The sequence below is a fragment of the Pseudorasbora parva genome, chromosome 16 (genome assembly GCF_024679245.1).
Source record: "Pseudorasbora parva isolate DD20220531a chromosome 16, ASM2467924v1, whole genome shotgun sequence".
Taxonomy (NCBI): domain Eukaryota; kingdom Metazoa; phylum Chordata; class Actinopteri; order Cypriniformes; family Gobionidae; genus Pseudorasbora; species Pseudorasbora parva.
In genome coordinates, this window is record NC_090187.1 from 31,402,706 (window position 1) to 31,424,058 (window position 21,353).

Sequence of the window (21,353 nt, forward strand, 5' to 3'; positions counted from 1 at the left end):
GCAAAGGATCAGAAGGCAGCCTTTTTAAGTCATTGAGATTTATAAAACTGCTATAAAAAAAACATCAGAAACTTCAAAGTAGGGCTTTCTCACATTATACACCAGTTAATTAGTGACATTTCAGTATTTGTTCCCAAAAGTAGATAATTCAAATACATTATTATAGAAGATATATTAAATAATTGAATACCCAAAATGAAGCTTTAGAAATCAATTCATTTTTTGCTTTATACATGTTATTGAACTTTATCTCTGAGGTAGACTTAAGCGGGTTAAACAAAGTGTTCTTGTATTTTTGACAAAGCAGCACAAGGCAACAAACACAATTTTGACTAAGTATAAAGGTCAAATAAGGAATTTTATGCGAGCAACAGGAGAAATGTTCTAAAAAATAGAGACTATTCTGAAGATCATATATGCCTAGGCTGACTTTTTTCTATGCGCCACAAAAGTACCAAGCATTTCAACAGAACAGAATGTTTTGCCAAGCCTAGAAATCTAGACGCACCCTCGCGGAAGCAAATCTAATTTGCTGCCAGGGAAGTCGTGCAACTCTCCGTTGGATTGTGAGCTGGAAAAAACAAACTCTGGTCAGGCCAATCACATCGTGTATAGAGTCGGTGGGCGGGCTTAACATAATGACTGAGTTGCAGAGGAAAGAACAAAGAACTGTACTGAAGTTAAGAAAGGAAGATGTGTTCGGAGTTTTGCTGTCCGTATACGGCGAAAGTTTCAGTCTGTCAACTAGCTCCACTTCACCTTCTTCGTTGCTCTGGTTGGTTGAAGCGCTATCCTATGCAGAGAAAATCTGAAAGACAACCGTTTATCCCGCCTCCGGATTGAGCCCTGAGTTCCCAGACCCAACATCTTGATGTAGGTCTGGCTTGTCAGTCTATCTTTTGCCTAGTCTGAAGAAAAATGTATGATATTCCCCTTAAGCCTAGTTCAGACTGCACGATTTTCAAACTCGTCGGGTCACTGCTCTATTCACACTGCATGACTATCTGGGGTATCATTCAGTCACTGCTGTGTTCACACTGCACGATGGTTTGACGACAGAGGAGTTCACACTGCATGACTGATCAAGAGGAAGAATCGCCGACAACTCTCTCGCTCTCCGGTGTGCAAACTACGTTTCCCAAACACACGTGCGATGTGACAAGTAAACAACGCGAGATCACACGTGCGTCAGACCGGAGTTCTCGCGCGAGACTTGGAATTGTTATTAAAAATGATAAACTGCCCAAAGTTTGCTTCAAATTGTATGTGCGCTGATTTGTGGAGAAAAAGAAAAAAGATTATGGCGGAAGATATTGTTGGAGAGACAGAGGGAGCCAGGATTTTGTTCTGCAAAGACAGTTTGAGGTAAATAAATAATTATTTAATGTGCTGCTGCTATGGCTGGATGTGCAAATGTTTGGCCTTTGTTTCTGTTTGATAGAATTGTAAATATATCTATTAAAATACTGAAATTCTGCTTTATAACTCCTCCCTGAACCTCCTGCTGCCCTGTATCTCACTCTCTCATTGGCTGTCGGTGTAATTTTCAGTCAGAACGCTGTTCACACAGCAGGAGTTTGAATCGCCGACAGCTCCAGATATTTAGCATGCCAAATATCTCACCGGCGTCGGCGACTCGTCGCCGATTCTCTCTGATCGCGTCTTTGATTATTCACACTGCGTGATTGTCACTCGCGTGCACGAGCACCGATTTGCCTGTGATCTCGGGCATTTGTCGGCGATTTCACAAAACCTGTCGGCGACTCAAAATCGGGGCAAAAATCGGGCAGTGTGAACTAGGCTTAACAAAGTTGCAGTTCATGACAGGACTGCCAATTGGAATGAACCTGAATGCAAGGCTAACTCAGAAACCTGCTGTAAACACTCATAATCTTGATCCTTTTAAGCAAGGTCAAAGTCAAATTTAAGCCTTTTCCCAACATTTAGAGTGATGTAAACAAATATTTAAAAGTTTGAGGTCTGTACGATTTTATTTACATAAAAAAGTATTTTATACTCACCAAGGCTGCATTTATATGATCAGTGCAGTTAAAACTGTAATATTGTGAAATATTATTACAAGTATTTCCATTGATGGCGAAGCTGAATTTTCTGCTGCTGTTATACTTCAGTGTCACATGATTCTTCAGAAATTATTCTGATATTCTGATTTGGTGCTCAAGAAACATTTAAATCATCAAACAGCTGTGTTGCTTAAAGGTGCCATAGAACTTGGCATAGTTATAAAATAATAAGAGTTCTGAACATGGAACTGATAAACCATGAGTCTGAGTAAACCAAAATTTGACAAAAGCATTCTTTGGTTTTGTTGGGGGAAAGAGAGGAGTGTTCAAGCAGTCATGCTTGCAGTTGCCAGATTTCAATAATTTAAATCATAGCTTTTCTGTGTAAAGAACACATATTCTATCCGTTTTTTTGTTTTTTTGTACAATGTTCTCTCTCGCTATGTCGCACACGGATGACCTTAAAACAACAATAAACAAGTAAGCTGCATTTCAGCACTCTCCATTTGAGATTTTCTTCTTAAAGTGTCATTCAGGTGGTCTGTGTTCTGTCATGACTCATGACTCACTTGTGCTGTTTGTGATTGTGTTTGCCAAATAACTGCACTTGGTGTGAGCTGCTGAAATGAGCCTATCAGAGAAGAGCTTAACATTATTATTCATGACCCTTCTAGATAAGGTAATAACAGCCCTTTTCATTCTAGGAACAAATCCTAGGGTTGTAAATGGACCTGTAAAACCGTATCTGGAGTATTTTTGCCCTTACCTAAGCCACATACCTTCTAGGTAGAAATCAGAGAAGAATTAAAAATATTGTATCAATGCATTCTATGGCACCTTTAATATTTTTGTGGAAACGGATGCCTTTTGTAATGTTTTTTTTTGCTAAGTAGGAACTTTAAAAGAAAAAAATGACCTCGTCTTTCAAGGGTAGAGATCCATAGAAGCTGTCTCAGGGAAGAGATATTGACCTGAAGATGTACTGATTGCTGTCATGACTCATGAATTGTTTTTGTTCCTCAAAGATTCTACTCTGAGTGTGATGATTCAAAGCCTTTTATTACACGACAATTTAGATGTTTCATTGATTCTCTCTAATCAGTTTCTTTTCAAATATTCTTCTTCATAGCAGTTTTTTGCTGTTGTACAGAAAAAGGGCATGTTCTGGTGTGCAATTCTTGCAGTCAAGTGTGTATGTTGCTAAAAAAAAAAACATCAGGATGCTTTTCTGATCTTCGCACACATATGCTTACCCAAGGTCAGCTAAAGTTCATTTAGTTGAAGTAATTTGTGTTCGGTCTATCACCCTATGTGGATACAAAACGGCGCCCTCAGCTTCTTTCTTATAAGATGTCTTGTAGACGTATGAAGCAAGCAGAAACTATCTTAATACCTTGCATGGATGTGACTAGTTTTCCCTCAGGAGTTAAGTTAAATTTCTGTTTCTCAGCCTTTCATATTGATTTTAATCCTGTCCAAACTGTTTTTCTTATCCAACCTTGGGACACATTTTGTAGCAAATTGTTTTCTGTTTTTCGTCTACCCTGCGGTCCTCAGAGAAACCAAATGCCATCTGGTTAGGAATGTCTGTGATTGCCATGCATTATTTTAGCAAAACGATTCTCCTAATTTAATTCTCCTAATTTATAACAAATTTATGCAACTAAGACCGCATTTACAGTACATTGTTCAAGTGACCCAGTTCAGGTTTTTTTTTAATTTCTCCTCCCCTCCCATGTGGAACAGATATGACCCACGAATGTGTAAGCAGGAAAAAAGCACATGGATTCCGATATTCTCAGATCGGTTTCCGGCCTCATTCATATGTGGAAAAATGCTATATGAATCAAATATGTGCATTTGCATTTGCCATGATAGATCATTAAAAAAGCAATGGTAGCAAATGCATCAACTCAGGTGGACATCAACCATGATTGCATTACTCTATTTCAATGCTGCAATGGAGGACTAAGGCTCAACCTGATGTTTTGCTTATCTTTAAAGATGGTACGGAAAGCAAAAGCTTGTATTATCATTTAATCTGCATCCATTGAAATTGTGCCGCTCTAAGTTTTTCCAGGTCAGTATGTCTTTTGGTTTGTTTTTCCATGTGTATAGTCTAAATGCAGATTGGATATGGGTCACTTTTAAAAGATGTTAGCTGGTAATCAAAATAATTGAATAAAGTCAACATATCAGAATTGGGCATCAAGATCTGTGGTGTAAATGTGGCCTAGAGTAAAATGTTTTAGTTTCACTGCCTAGTGAGCCTTCAGTATTAACCTTTTTGCCAACTTTTTGATTAAAATAAGAGTTGGTGGTTTAATTACTGGTGACATCTCATCCGATTTAAATCAATGAGAAAAGTAACAGGCTGCTTAGAACATCCACTGTAGAGTCTGGTCTGATCCTCATCATTAATTCTTTCCTTTAATTATGTACATAATGACATAATGTTAAAATAAATATATTTTAGAAATTGTGTATATATATATATATATATATATATATATATATATATATATATATATATATATATATATATATATATATATATATATATATATATATATATATATATATATATATATATATATATATATACACACACACACACACACACAATAAAATGACAAAGCACTTAATTTCTAAAATATAATCTAAAATTAAACTAAAAAATTTAAAAAGCTATTTCATAATATTAATAGCTATAAAAGTATAAATCTGCCTGTAAATGTTGTATACAAATTCTATAATCCAGACAATAAACAATCTTATTAAAAACTACAGGGATCTTGATACAGATAGCTTATGTTATCCTGACTTAATTTGGAAACTCTTGATGGTTTTGAAGGTTTATGCATGTTCTTGTGCACAGGAGATGACTTTGGAGGAGAGAAAGCTAATCATGGATCTGAACAAGTGTGATTTTGGGGAGCTCCATGCTATGCACAAACAAAAGGTGGAAGTCAGAAAGAACATGAGCAAAGAGGAGAAGTTGGTGCGTGTCCTCCATAACATCTAAATATAAATTTGAAATATAAATCAAAGTTACTTTTTTGAATGAACTGCCTCATCCCTTATGCTAGGTGACAAATATTCCTCTGATTTTCCTCTGAATTGATAAATGTTCTCCAGGTTAATAAAGAGTTCAATCAAAAAATTGTTGACGAGTATGGATTCTGTGTGTTGGACCACCATCGTGAGCGCATTGGGAACTTTAAGATAGAACCTCCAGGGCTTTTCCGAGGCAGAGGAGACCATCCAAAGCAGGGAATGCTAAAGAAGAGGATTCGACCTGAAGATGTCATTATCAACTGCAGCAAGTGAGGCTTTCATGTTTTTCAAGCTGTATTATATTTCAGAAGTGGGATCATTGCTGTAGCACTGTGGCATGACTATGAGGCCTAACAAAGGCATGTTGCAGATGTATTCTATAGAAAGTTGTATGCCATATGTATGCAATGTCAACTGATATTTCTTTATTCAATCAGTGTTTTGTTTTCAGAGCAAGTATAAGATATGAATTTAATCCTACAGGGACTCTCGTATCCCAGAACCTCCTGCCGGTCACCACTGGAAGGAAGTCCGTCATGACAACACTGTAACGTGGCTAGCCAGCTGGACTGAGAACGTGCAAGGATCTTGTAAATATGTGATGCTCAATGCCAACTCCAAACTTAAGGTATCTTTTATAGTCTCCACTTCAGATTCAAAGCTTTAGCACTTGCATATTTATTAATTGTATTAATATTTATTAAACCAGGGGTGTGTTTAAACTAAAAACATACTTGTTGCCCTCTTCTTTCTCTCTCTGTCTTTACTTCCCTTGATTTCCAACTCATCTTCACATCCTTTCAGGTCAAGACTGTCTGTCTCTGTCACCTTGTTAATAATAGATGTGATTTGATGTTACCGTTTTCTGGGCCAATCAAATCAAGCCAATGTGTATTCTGGTGTTCTGCCGAATCACGCTCACTTAGTTTCAGCTCAGCACCTCATCTTCACCCTCGTTCCACTCACTTCCTCTCGCTAATTAAATAAGGAAGAAAAGCAATCCTTTTCATCAGAACTTAATGATGGACACCTTTCAAGAAATCTGAAAATCAAAACACCAATTCCTAGCCACCTTATTACTTTGCTTTTCTTTTTAACCGAGTCCATTTATCTGTCTGCTTTCTGTTGCTTTTTATGTACTGAATTGGCTTGTGAAGGTTAAGTTATTTTACACTATGTTGGTCACTGTGCGGTTGCTGTGTCAAAGTAACTTTTTATTTGTACAAATTAAAGTGCTAGACAACCTGATAGTAAAATGCAATTTTAAAGACCTGTTTTCATGATTTATTAAATGGGAGACGCACTACAATGTTCTATTCATTCATCATCAACTGAAAACACCATACAGAAAAAGATCGATCTAAGAATTGAAATCGGTTCATAAAAATGAGAATCAATTAAAATCTAGAAATCTTTTTATTCAGCCCTAATCTATATTATAGTAATGTACTTGTAAAATATATTTTTTTTTTAGCTAATAATTCCTGGCAAGAAAATTGCTTTTGTTTTGTGGAGTCCTTCTGTTATCAATAATGTTTTCCCTTAAAACTCATTGCAAAGCATTTGTCTGTTGTGTCAGTACATTATAAATAAAATGAGGCATCAGTTTACTGTTCGGTGTAGAGACTAGAGGTCATCCGATTAATTGGCAACAAGAGCTGATTGGTGGAACAATCAATATCTGCAAATGTCCATACCGATAGTTTTTCCGGGTTGTTTTTTTATTATTATTTCTTGTAATAAAGTTCAGCACTGTTTTTCTTGGTGTTATGTTGTTTTTGAAGACTTGAAGGAAGAACACTCAGGACATTTCAGTCTGAGCTGTCCTTCGACATGTCTTTTAGTTACTTGCTTTACTTTTTTTGTCTCCCATAGGGTGAGAAGGATTGGGAAAAGTATGAGGTGGCTCGTAGACTGAAATCATGTGTGGATGCCATCCGAACCCAGTACCAGGAGGACCTCAAGTCCAAACAGATGGGCACACGCCAGAGAGCCGTAGCCCTCTACTTTATTGACAAGGTCAGGCCACACAAGCTGCACAGACATTATTTGTGCACATTAGAGGGGTTTCAATCATGACTGCTTTATTTTGGAAAAGACCAAAGGATTTGAACGTACCGGTAATCACTTCACGTCAATTAAGCTGTTGAGAATAAATAGCAAAAAGTAAGGAGATATCACAGAAGACATTTACTATTTTTGCAGGTGTTCACTTTGAAGAGGTCATATCATGCATTTTGTAATACTTTTTCCTTCTGTGGTCAACCAATCATGTTATTTGAGGGCTTTTGGATGGTGTCAAGAGACAAGGGATTTTGGTTACTGATGTTGAGTTTCAATTAAGTATTTTTGCATCTTAGTTTCAAAATATGGTTGTTCTGGAATGAAGTTTTAAGTTCTGGAAGTTTCAGTAGTTTCTCTTTTTATGGTAATTTTAAGTTATATTAAGCTAAACAGTAATATCCTGCAGAGCATATGAGCGAAGTGGAGCGGTGAGAATCTCCGCTCATCGCTCACGGAACTGTTCACCCCTCCGCTCCCCCGCTCAAAGCTACATCAGGCCGCTCCACTCATTATTGCTCAGCGCTCAACGGAGTTTGCTTCGCGCTCCACTCAAATCGCCCCCCGCTCGCTCCAAAAAAGAAAAAAAATCTACATGTATATCACTGAGCAACAACAACATTTTTCAAATAGAAATGTTTTATTCCAAATTACAAATTAGGCTAGTCACAAAAAGTCCTGTAAAATTAAACGAACAATGGGCATAATAATATAAATAAGAATGATATAAACAAAAATATACATAAACGTTTTAAAAGTAAATTAACTATTAGGCCAGAACTTTGATTAGTGAACTTCTGCGCAACGCGCACGATTAAAATTTAAATAGGCTTATATCACCCATTGTACACACAAACTGCTGTAAAATTAAATGAATAATTGGGCCTAATAATATAAATAAAATGTATAAACAAAAATATAAAAAATCCAGAAACATTTTAAAAGTAAATTAACTATAGGCCAACATTCTTTTAACTGATTTTTGCGCAGCGCGCAGAATTAATTTAAAGTTAAATTGGCTTATATCAATTGTAGCCTACAAAAAAAAAAAAAAAAATGCTGTAAAATTAAACGAATTAATGGGCCTAATTATATAAATAAAAATATACAGGCTATAGGCCTACATCAAAGTTTTAAAATTAACTATTAGGCCAAAAGTCTTAACTGAACTTTTGCGCAGAGTGCAAACAAAAAAACAAAACAAAAAAACACTGCTTTCCTATCTACAGTTCTTTTGAGTTCACCTTCAAGAACACAAGTTTGGACAATGTCTGAGGCTTCAGACTCATGCGGTGGTTTCTTGAGAGCAGGCCAGCAGCGGAAAAAACCCTCTCTGCGCTCGCCGACCCGCTTGGGATGCTGAACACAATGCGAGCCACTTTAGACAGGCGGGGAAAAGACGCTGAGCTTTCTTTCCAAAATCGAATGACATCTGCGTCCGGGTTCTGTCTCGGGGATGAGAGGTAATTTTCAACTTCACCTTTGGCATCTCCAGTGCGTTGCTGCTCGCTGAAGTATGAACCGAACAGGCGAACTCTTTTTGGTTCAGGCTCGGGATTCAGGTCAGCGGCGGGTGGTGTGTCGTTCTCGGATGTCCCGGGACCGTTCATTTCCTCCGCTTCTTTTATGAGGAGTTCACGGATCTCCCTGAGTTTGTTGCATACAGACTCATCTCGGATTATCCATTCTGTCTTGAAACGGGGATCTAACACTGATGCTAAAATGAGATGTTTATCAGTATAGTATATTCCATAGCGAGTTGACACATTGTTTGCCAGTGTTTCTGCAAAAGCAGCGATGCCCATTGGAAGTGCAGCGTGAGTGTCATCGGTGAGCAGGGATTTTATTTCTGTGACAGCAGGGAGGATCATCCCCAAGTTCCCCAGCTCCTTCTGCATTTTGTCTGTGAGATCTGCCAGAGGTGTAAGCACACTGACAAGGTGCGTCAGCTGGCGTACTTGATTCAGGGTGATGTTAGCAACATTAGACTTGAGTTTGTTTTGCCATAACGGGTCTTTTTGGAACAACCGGATGACCGACTGAATCATCCGAAGCTGGCTGCTCCATCGAGTGGCGCAGGCATTTGTGGGGCGGACCCCTAATTGGTCTGTTTCCTCTGTGTTCAGGGTGCTCTTGCGTACACTTTTCACCAGCTTGCCGACTTTCACTAACAGCCTATTAATGTTGTCGTGCTCGTTAACGGCATCTTTGATCGCTAGTTGAAGCATGTGAATGGGGCATCTCAGATGTAAATTTGACACAGTAAAGTACTGATTAATCATAGTTTCTACATTAGTTATTATCCCTTCCACACTGACTTGCGAGGGCGCCGGTGGTTCCTCATCCTCCTCTTCATGTTCAGCGCTGCTGCTGGCATCCGCGGTCACTTCACCCTCCTCCTCCTCTTCAGTACCAGGGAGGAGGTTAAAGGCCTTGATCATGTTGCTGGCACTGTCAGTGACGACACGAATCACACGTCTTTGCACGTTCCAATATTTCAGTACACTTTCATACTTTTGATAAATACGATCTGCGGTGTGGTGCCCTTGTATGTGCTCACAGCCCAACAAAATCGTGTGCCCCCGGAACGTCCCATCAATGAAACTGGCCACGATGCCAAGGAAGCTGTGCCCTCTTCTACTGGTCCAAATGTCCGCCGACAGAACGAGCCCATCACTATTTTGCAGTAGGTCTCGCAGTTTGGCTTCCATCTCTTCCAGAGCATGTGGCATTAGCGTGTCGCGTACGGTATTGTAGCATGGGGGTGTGTAGCCCGGTTGAGCTGCGCTGGCGAAGAGTTGCATCCCTTCACGTTCTCCTTTACTCAGCGGTTCATAGTCCATGTAAATCATTTTAAAAAATGCTACATCCAGCTCTCTTTTTCTCTCCCTTGTTATGGTTGGGCCTTTGCGTGCAGTGAAGAAACTTTTGAATTCCTCAACAGTTTTCTCTTGTTGCTGCTGCTCCTCCTCTCGCTCTATCAAATACAAATTCACGGACGACACAACATAAATAAAACTAACCATTAGGTCTACTTGAATGACAAAAATGTGTTGAATATTACGCTATATTTAATTTACACTTTGGTACAAGTTCAATTTGCTAACCTTTTGCTTTCTTCCCTGCGTGTTCACGTAGCACACTTTCATGCTTTCGGGAGATGTGCCTTTTTAGATTCCAAAAGGAATCTTTACTAACTGAAACGATGTCTCCACATTCGTTTTCTTGTACCCCATTTTCACTAGTTCGTTTTTTAATCGTACACCTGTATGATTTCTCGTTTTCTTTTTTGAAGTACTGTTTGAACTCCATTATGAGCAGTTGTGAGCCGAGGTTTGAATGAAAATAGTCTGTTGATGACAGTGCAAGACAGATGGATTCTGGGTCAGGCTTGACTGAGCATGCTTCAGACTCGTGGTGTGAGCGGAGCGAAATTGGAGCGGGAAACCAACGCTCCGTCCTTTTTAAAAATGCCGCTCTGCGCTCTGTCCAAGACCTGCCCGCTCGCGCTCCCCGCTCGCTCGCGCTCCACTCCGCTCACATGCTCTGATATCCTGTTGATTGATGAATATATCATATACAAAGAGAGAGGCTGTTTTTCTAGCTATTTATCATAATTGTGACTTTTGCAACATAATGCAATTATTTCTCATTTCATCATTGACTTTGTCACAATTGCAACTTTCTCAAAGTTACAACTATTTTTCATAATTCCAGCTCTCACTATTGACTATTTCCCATGACAGATTTTTCAATTGTGACTTCCTCTGACAAACTATTTCTCATAATGGCAAATGTCACATTTCTCATAATTGCCACTTTTTTATAATTGCAAATTCTTCTCACAATTTCAAATACTTATAATACAAAATTTATCAATTGGTACTTTTTCAAAAATGTGTTCAAAACTCTTTCTTAATTGTGACTTGTCACAGTGAAATTTTATTGCACAATATGACTATTCAAATTCAACTTTTTATCTCAGAATTGCAAGCATTTATTGCCAATTTAAGTATCTCATACGTTTTTTTAGATCTTACAGTGACAAATCATCTAGAATCATATATACCCCCCTAAAAATGCCCAGTTCTGTGTTGAGATACTGGATCAAAGGTTACATCCAGTATCAAAGGTTTTGTAAGTCAATTCTTATTACACTCAACAAAACCATACTACAGTTTTCAGTCCACTCTCATGTCCAAACATGACCGCAAGCAGCTAAACATTCACTCTAAGCTGTTCTGGAGATCCAGTGTCATGTCTGTATGAAGCAGGCGTATATTTGTGTTAAACTCTTCAGCTGGCTCTGAGAGCAGGTAATGAAAAGGAAGAGGGTGAGACGGCAGACACCGTGGGTTGTTGCTCACTACGTGTGGAGCACATCACTTTACACGACACACTGGATGGGCAAAAGTGTGTAGTAGAGTTCGACTTCCTGGGTAAAGATTGCATCCGCTACTACAACAAGGTTCCTGTGGTCAAAAGGGTAAGAACACTTTTAACGTTTTACATTTCTGTTTCTGGTTTGTATAAACTTGTACACTATACTATTTCATAGTAAAGTTTGATCATCTTCCATTGCCTATTTAAAAAAAATGTGTTGCCTTTGTTTGCATACTGAATTGTGCCTGGTCTGTTCTTTCCTACATGTATTAACACTGCATCAACACAAGCTTCCCTAAAACACTTCCTACTGGAAATGCAAATCTAGTGCAAAGTGAATTCATCACATTTATCAATTACCTCCTTAAGTATGATAATTTTAGTCATAACAGGTGGGTTATTGTTGTTTTAGCACAGCTCATAGCTGAAGATTAGTACCGTTTCTCCGCTGTTCGCTAGCGTGCAGGTCAGGCTAGAGGGGCAGTGAGAGATCTTGTTTGCTTGCATAGGTTTCATAATGTAAATGAGAACATTTGAAAGAAGCTCATCAAGTGAAAATTAATTAGTTTCTGAATATCTTGCTAGTGTATTTGACGTCAGGCAGACTGCGGAAATGTCAGATATAATTGCAGGTATTGTGTGAACTCCACTTTCTCATCAGCACATTACGACTTAATGAATAACAATTAAAGCCTCTGCCACTTCGTACCACATGGTCTTGAGCTGCAATATGCTGCTATTCATTTTCTTTTTTTATAAAATAACAAATGTCTAAATAACACACATATTGTATGTATGTATTTATCTATGTCCAGAAGTCTAAGTTTGCATGATCGGCACAGATCTAATATATATATATATATATATATATATATATATATATATATATATATATATATATATATATATATATATATATATATATATATATATATATATATATATATATATATATATATATATATATATAATAAATATATATATATATATGTATATATGTATATGTTAGACGTGCCGATTTTCGATAATGCGATTTATCACGATAATGAATATGCACGATATTGTAATCGTGGGCACTTTAAAATATCGTAAATAATAATTTATTAACAATTTATAAAAATGTTATAATGCACTCAAGAATACTTTGCCCATCAACCGTATAAATGCTCAACACTGCTGTATTCTGCGTCAAAGGGACACGCGCTCAGATATAAACAAGCCCAACGTGCGTTTGCACATGACTGAACCGGTGAAGGAGACGCGCTGCGCTGCTGAAGTGCCGCTCAGTGACAGCAGAGGGCGCTGATGAACTGCAGAATGAAACCGGTTACCCCGGAAACCCCGCAAACAAAAGAAACCGCGTGTAGTTTTTAAAACAGCCATTTGTTTTTGTAATCTCAATGTTGTTCATCACAGCACCAAATACTTAATACTTAAAGACTTAATAGGCTATTTATTTTCAAACTTAAACAGTTTTATGCTTTAATCTGGACTACAACATGCCCTAATAATTAGAAGTGTTCTGATTATTTGTTTATTGTTCAGTAAAACTTTGAGACATACGACTTCATTAGTTAACATGTTAATTCATTATTACCAAACTGACAATGAAAAATAGTTATAAAGAATTAATCATTCTATGTTAATTTCTTAGTTACTGTTTAATAACATTACAATCAAAATAACTTTTTAATGGACCTAAGATAAAACTAACAATGATCAGTATTTCTTAACTAACATTAACAAAAACATTATACTTTCTGTACCAAATGTAGCTATTGCTCAATCTTAGTTAATGCATTAAATAATGAGACCTTATTGTAATTTGTAAGCCTACCTGTTGTTCTTTATTGCCTAATTCTTTTGCAATTTAATCTGTTTGAAAATTGTACTTTTACAGCTCTGAAAAATATCAAGAGACCACTTAACATTGATTTCTCAATGAGGGGTCTCTTAATTTTTTTCCAGAGCTGTATATATTTTTGGTGCATTATTTTATTTAAACATTCAGTTATTTTTGTTCTTACAAAAATAGTTCTTAAAGATGTTATGCTATGGCAACACTTTTTTTTGCAACTTATTTCAATATTGTGATAATATCGTACATCGTGATAAAACTTCATCAGTTAATCGCAACATGAAAAATTGATATCGGCACATGCCTAGTATATGTATATGTGTGTATATATATATATATATATATATATATATATATATATATATATATATATATATATATATTAGTGCTGGGCAACGATTAACGATTAAAATGTTTAATCGTGATTAATCGCAGTATGCGCAATATTCAATAATGAATACAAAAGTGCTGCTAAACGAACAAAAGTTCAATAACATATGGTTTGCAAACACTTTAAACAAATAAGGTGCTTTTTACAGCAGTTAAAAGTTAGTAACAGTTACAATATTTCTTGTAAATATCAACATTAATTTAATCAAATTAAATTAAATTGGTGGTATACATTTATTGATTCTGTAGTAATATTCTCATCAGTGTTCTGTCAGCTTTTACATAGGCCTACTTAAAGGTCCACTGAAATCAAAATTTAAGTTTTTTTTAGCTTTTAGTATGACCGTGTTAGCCTTAAAGTTATGAATAAGCTGGTATGTTCCAAAACTATGACAAAATTGGCATTTAGGAGATATAAGCATTCAAAATTTACATTCTCCCACTTCCTTTAAAACGAATCTCAGATTTTGGTGACATCATCAACACTTTTGACACGTCAAATCTTCTGTCCAATCAAAATGGTCTCTAGAATCTAAAGCCCGCCCCCTTACACTGCTGAAGCTGCGGCTGAATCGGTCAGTTGTTAACACACATGTACTATTTTCTACATGGTGAAAGGCACATAGCACACTATATATGTGATAGGAAATGATTTAGTGTAAATATGCTTTCATTTGAGGCAAATAAAGTCTGTTTTCACGTTAGTTTCACGCACTGCAGAAGCGCACTCACTCCAACGGCTCTGGTCTAAATTTAGACTACAGACACGAGAGCGCAGCGCGGATCATATGCGTGAGTCCGCGCAGACAACAAACATATTGAGCCATTTGATTTCTGCACAGAATGCTGCATTTCAAAAGCGATGACCGATCTTGCGATCTAGTCAAACTATATATTAACGAAACGTTATTGGCTGTTTCAAAAAAGGGGAGGAGCTGCTAGCAGCTGGAGCCGTTTCAGGGAAAATTACGTCAACACATTGAATAATGCGGCGCGTTTCAAGGCACTTAAGTGGGCCTTTAAATCTGCATATTTGTGATATTCCCCCCTAGGGCGTTATTTAATTTTATAAAGGCCATTTTTTAAAATCTTATAAAATGTATGCATCATCTTTCCTGTTAAAATCTTTCATTTGATTAATAAGTTCAGTTATAATAATAAAAACACTATAGACTGTTACCAAATTAAATAATTTAAACTGCAAAAAATATAGCTGCAATAAATAATGTTATAAGATTGATGTTCTAAATAAAACATGCAATTTACTTTTAAACATAACCGCCAATAGGGGGCAACAAGTGATCGTCTTCATAAGTGAGTCAATAATGCTTTTGATCTTGATTCAGTATAGTATATATACTATACATAGTAAGAAAAAATATTTTTGTTTTAGCACTAGTTTAAACATTTCTTGGGTCAAATTATATGTGCCATTCCTTAATATTCACTTGTGAGTGATTATATAAGTATCATTATTCATTAAAAATATTAGGATGCAAGTTATTCAAGTTTTCTAGTGATCTAGTGTTTGATCATCATATCTAAATATTTATTAGAATGCAAAGACTGCAATACTTTTTTGAGCAACTAGATTAGATACATGGATATTTATTAAAGAGCCATAAGGCACCTAATGGCATTACAAATAAACTTTTTTTTTTTTGCCACAAAATGACTGTATTTGTCCTCTTTGAATTGGAATTCTCTATTTTAACATTAATTACTAAACATATTGTAATATAAATATTAGAAGAAATATATACAAATATTAAAAGAAAAATATTTTAAGTGGTCATTTATTTACTATAGCCTAATTGTTGCACAAATAGTATTTAGTACCAAAAGATCTCCTCAAAATATTCAATAAATATAATTTAATGAGTATGAGTGTGACCAATTAGTAAGGAATACCTGAGGGCTAAATACAAGAATAGCATTAATGTTAGCAATGTTGCATCTCTATCACTCTCCATAATAAAACGATCCTGTAAATATGGCTGACTTAATAATCAATACACACTAACACTATGCTGTACTGTTTACCAAAACTTGCAGCAAACATCTATATGGTGAAACTGTTGTGTATCCGCTTAAGCCATTTAAATTCATTGGCAGAGCGCTAGAAGTATTGAGCGCTCATGGGCCACGTGACCAGCGCGCACCGCAGGGAGACGAGAGCATGCAACTCCGCTTTTCAACGCCTCTGGCTTTAACATTATGCCACATTAGCGCCAAAACGCTATTTATTGTTTGAATTTCATTAAAACACATTTTTTTTAAAAATAAAGCTTATAGCTTTGTTTAATATCAAAAGCAGGTTTGGCAATTTGGCGTGAGATTGAGTTGGGAGGAGTGAGAGCGTGAGACAGAGCCTGAAAGCGTGAGTCTCACGCCAGATGCGTGAGAGTTGGCAACCCTGACCATGCCTATCATAAGTGAACTGTGGGCAGATTGTTTCCAAAAAGCTTTTGCAGGACAAAAACAATCTGTGTGGACAGAAGTCCAAAATAACGAGAAAAGATTAGTGTGGACAAGGTCTATAATGAAAAGAAACGGACTGATGTACAATAAGAAATATTCAGTGCTAATGTTCTGAATCTTCACTAATCAACTACGCAAATTTGTGAAAGTATGTAAGTAAGCATGTGACTCCTTTGAATAGATGGTTTGATTCGCTCGTCGGATCATCTTAAATCATGCTATAGAAAATGATTATCTGGTTTTACACAAACTTGTATAGCTATAGTTCACACAGCTGCTATCATTGAAAAAGGGTAGAAAAAAAATGAGACATTCTGAAATTCACATTAGTTTCCAAATTCCACTTTTTACCCTATTATGCTGATAATATAATTTGTAATGAAAAATATTGAGCTATATTTAGGGATGCACCGATACCGATACCGGTATCTGGTATCGGCCTCGATACCACATTTTCGAAAGTACTCGTACTCGTTAAAAGTCCCCCGATACCGGGGACGATACCATGGTCTGAGAAATGTCTATGCTTGAGCGGTGTGTAAGGGGTTAATCACAGGTGCCGAGTGCCCGCCCCCAGGCCCGGCTACAGCTCAGAGCGGGGAGAAGGCGAGACGAGACAAGATACGTCAGCAGTGTGGAACTATTTCAAAGTGCATGAATACGACAAAACAAAGGCGGACTGCAAATTGTGCTTAGCGAAATTGTCCAGAGGAGGCTCAAAATGTAGTGCATTTAGTACAAAGTAATGAGTACAAAGAGTTTACCCACGCTTCTAAACCAACACAACCCACACATCAGCAAACTCTTGCAAGACGAGAGAAAATATCCAGAGACAATCCACGTGCTGTGAAAATAACACAGGCAATCATCGAGTAGCCCCGTGTCACTAATTAGCCCAACCTCCCAGTGGATAGACGAGAGTTTCACGCTGCAACAAGCCATATTACATGCGAAACAATTCCGCAGAATTTATATACTTTTATGAAAAAAATACTTGAGTTGCACTGTCACTGTTTAATTTTTTAAAAATAATTATTTATTCTGTAATATGTTGCATACAACATGCTTTTAAATAAATGTTCTTAATTCCAAACTAGTCCCTTGTTTTTAAAGTAAAGCTGTTACCTGTAAATTTAAATCATGTTTTTTTTTAAGTACTCTGTATCGGTATCGGCGAGTACTGAAATGCAAGTACTCGTACTTGTACTCGTTTTCCAAAAAAGTGGTATCGGTGCATCCCTAGCTATATTAGTAAACTGGGTAAACCCAGCCTGATCTGCCAGCGATTTGATTTCACACAGCAACTCGGTCCTGAAACCCATGCATTCATTTCTATTGCTTCTGTTATGCTTTTGCGGGAACCAGTCACAGACTGGCTTATTCATCTGGCGTGCTATTGGGGGTTTAACATGATGATAGATAGCGAAATGATGGGTCGCCCATTGATCAAGGTTGCCCATTGATCACGCCTCTTGTGGTCTGATTGGTTAAGGACTATCCAATTTTGTACAGAGTCATTCAAATAATGCCTGTTGATCACACCTCTTGTGCAGTAGAAAATACAGAACAGATTCCCCAGAACAATGTTCAATTTTATATTGAGCTTGGTCTGGTGATAGCTAGACAACTATATTAGAAGAATGCAAAAATTATTTTCGCTAGCAGTCTGTGAGCTTTGGACCCGCATTATCTGGCCATATTAGGGTGAGTGTTGAATATGTGATCATGTTAAGTGTTGATCTCCCCTCTGTGTGCTTATTAGACCGGAAGGTCAGCATATGAATCAATCATTACTAACATTTGACCGTGTTAAATTGAGGGAAAATATTCCAGAAATATAAATTCTGTCATTGCTTGGCGAGCAGTCTGTTTACTTTCTTCTTCATGCATTTGGCTCAAGGATAAATTGTTATTCAAATGAGACTGATTTAAAAGCACCACATCTGCTACCATTAATTAGTTCCATGCATATTTTAGCTGGTTTATTTAGTAGGAGGGGAGGAAAACAGGACTTCTGCAAAATGTCAAATATAATTGAGTGTCTCCCCCCCCCCTCTCTCTCTTTTCTTTCTTCTTTTTTTCCTCAACCTCTGTTCTGTGCATATGATAAGCAAACTAAACATGTGTTTTCTGTCTCAGGTTTTCAAAAACCTCAAGCTTTTCATGGAAAACAAGCAAGGAGGAGACGACCTCTTTGATCGACTCAATGTGAGTGTAATGTTCTGAAACAGCAGCAGACAGTCATAGATTTTTCATTCGGAGGGATACGGTTCTCGAGAGGCTTGCGTCATACGAGCTCACACTAAAGGATGGTAGTTTTTCTTTTCAGCTCGTTTTTCTTTTAAATATTTCAGTCTTAATTTTTGCAGCCAAAGGATTCTGCCTGTGCTGAAGGACAGAGAAAATTGGAAAAACTTTTTGTGTGTGAGAGAGATGCAGTCGAGTCAGAGAGAGAGAGATGCAGTCGAGTCAGAGAGAGAGAGAGAGAGAGAGAGAAAAATGTGCCCCCTCGATGAGGTCAGGTTGGTTATGGTGGGACATTGTGGGGTGGTGGTGGTGGTGGTGGTGGGGGGGGGGGTAATCTGTACTTTGGGCTCTTCCGATTGATATGGCGAAAGGCTGAGCAAAGGGGTGAACGAGGGAGGATGCGGCAGAGACTCTAATACTGGCCCTCTTCCACAAAGTGCTGCAAATCTTATTACATGCTGCTGTGCTTTTAAGCTTGTGTGTGAGTATATATGCTGCTCAGAAAAAAATAAATGTCTTGAACTTGGCTGAACCCTCTCCAGAAAAGACACTGTTTTATATAATGCAATACAAATACAATCAGACTTATTTTTATAGCTACATAAACAGTCATTTTTAATGAGGGGAGGTTGCATAGGAGAGTCATCTTAAAGGGATAGTTCACCCCCAAATGAAAATTGTATGTTTATTTGCTTACCCCCAGGGCATCCAAGATATAGGTGACTGTTTCTTCAGTAGAACACAAATGAAGATGTTTAACTCCAACCATTGTCTGTCAGTCGTGTAATGCATGTGAATGGTAAAACATTAGAGTAAAAAAAAAAACATGCACATACAAATCCATATTAAACCCTGCAGCTCGTTGCGGACACATTTATATCTTAAGACACAAAACAATCGGTTTGTACAAGATGTATTATGCGACTGACAGACTGCAAGTTGGAGTTAAAAATCTTTGTGTTCTGCTGAAGAAACACAGTCACCTATATCTTTGATGCCCTGCACCAATATGCAATGACAACAAAGGGCTTTTCACACTGTTCTTGAAGGAACACGTCGACTTTTTTTTCACTGTATCCACCAGAGTAAGACAAGTCCATACCATTCTCATTTCCGTGAGTGCCATAGCTCTGTCTGACGCACCCACTGCCAGCCTAGTTTAGCACAAAGACAGGAGGTAAACGGCTCCATCTAGCCTACTGATTGATAATGACAAAATAACGGCAACATTTTCCAACAGTTGTGATGTGTATAGTTACATAGTGCACTAAGTCCACAGTACACTCTTATTCCTGCATAATAATCAGGGAACTTTGCTGCTGTACTATGGGTGCAGCATGGCAATGATATTACGCAGCGTCTGAAATAGTTCCCAGCACGCTATCTGTGCAAGCAAGTTGTCACGTTGGTTATGTTGATGGAAATTAGCCTGTTTTCAGGCGCTGTACGAAGATGAGAATGTTATGTATGGACTTATCTAACTCTGGGGGATACGATGAATAAGCTAAAGTCCCAAAAAGTCGGCGTGTTCATTTAATCATGGGTTATCGTCTTTCAAAAAATCTTCTTTAACCCCGGGTAAAGGAATGTTTTAATCTTGTAATTTAGAAGCGGCACCACTTTTACCCTGGGGTTATGAAACCACGCTCCGGAGCAGGATTAGAACCACTTTTGCAGTAACCACACATTGCGGTGGCAATGCAAACAATGCAGTGTTAGAATATTAAAAGACAACGCCGGTGAGAAATGACCCTAGCGGTAATTAACACGTGGTTACCGAGTAGATCGTTCTGTGGGATGTGTTTTCATGAAAATCGAATGTAAAGAGTTTTATCTCTAAAACAGATTAGCTTATAACGCTAGTCTATGCGGCACAGAGTAAATTAAATTAAATTGCTTGTTAATATCACTAACAAGGCTCAAACACTAGCCTCACACTAACACAGTAGCATAATGAGGGTCCCTACATGCAAACCGAAGGATTGAGAACTTTGTAAGTGTACCAACAGTTTAGTAAGAAGATACTTTATAAATACAATCCATTACTCGTATAGAGGGAATGCATCAACGTCACTTTCCCACCGGAACACGCCCCCTCAGCCGGGGCTGAGTGGCAGAAGAGCTGCTGCATGACTGCAGTTAATAGAGGAAAACGCGAGTTGAGCAAACGATTATCAGTTTAAAGGGATAATAAACCGCTTTTTCATATTAAACTGTTATTCCCTTAACTAAGACGAGTTGATTCATACCTCTCTCAGTGCGTGCACTTAATCGCTCTGACGCGCGGTGACGATCTGATAGCATTTAGCTTAGTCCACTAAGCCCAGTTCATTCACTATGGTACCAAACAGAGATCAAGTTAGAAGCGACCAAACACCTCCACGGTTTCCCTATTTAAATACAGTTACACGAATAGTTGAACAATCAAGTATGATGACATAAAATAAAACGTGAAGCTTTTCTAAGCAGATTAAAAAGGAGAACTATAATGTATGGCAGAATAGCCCTTCTGAGAGTACTTTGACTCGGCGGAGTAAAAAGTCCCGGCTGAAAAATCCTCCCCCTCACCCCTATTGACAGAAATGAGAGAGGGAGGATTTTGCAACCAATGGCAACCAATGCTGCCTCTCAGTCTTTTTGCCACTCAGTAGGGCGTAATCACAGTCGCTCCAGCTGACACTGACGTCACGTGCATTCCCTCTATACAGGCAGGAGCCATCTTGGAAAAAAGTCTCAACGAGTTGAGCCACGAACATTATGCTAAGTAAGCTGGTCGATAGCAATGAAGTTTGTAAAATTATTATTTATTTATTTTCTCAGTTGCGTTCAGTGCTTTCTACTGGAAACAACGG

General features: G+C 37.7%; 1 protein-coding gene across 1 annotated transcript in view; it reads left to right on the forward strand.

The window, feature by feature from the left end:
- The window catches only part of zgc:173742 (DNA topoisomerase I, mitochondrial), a 50,935-nt gene that overhangs the window by 22,427 nt on the left and 7,155 nt on the right, over positions 1 to 21,353 (forward strand). The window contains exons 10-15 of the mRNA XM_067420255.1: positions 4,903 to 5,025; positions 5,163 to 5,350; positions 5,565 to 5,709; positions 6,957 to 7,100; positions 11,443 to 11,628; positions 18,394 to 18,462. Coding sequence (XP_067276356.1) covers positions 4,903 to 5,025; positions 5,163 to 5,350; positions 5,565 to 5,709; positions 6,957 to 7,100; positions 11,443 to 11,628; positions 18,394 to 18,462 — 855 coding nt within the window. The remainder of the gene's footprint in view (positions 1 to 4,902; positions 5,026 to 5,162; positions 5,351 to 5,564; positions 5,710 to 6,956; positions 7,101 to 11,442; positions 11,629 to 18,393; positions 18,463 to 21,353) is intronic.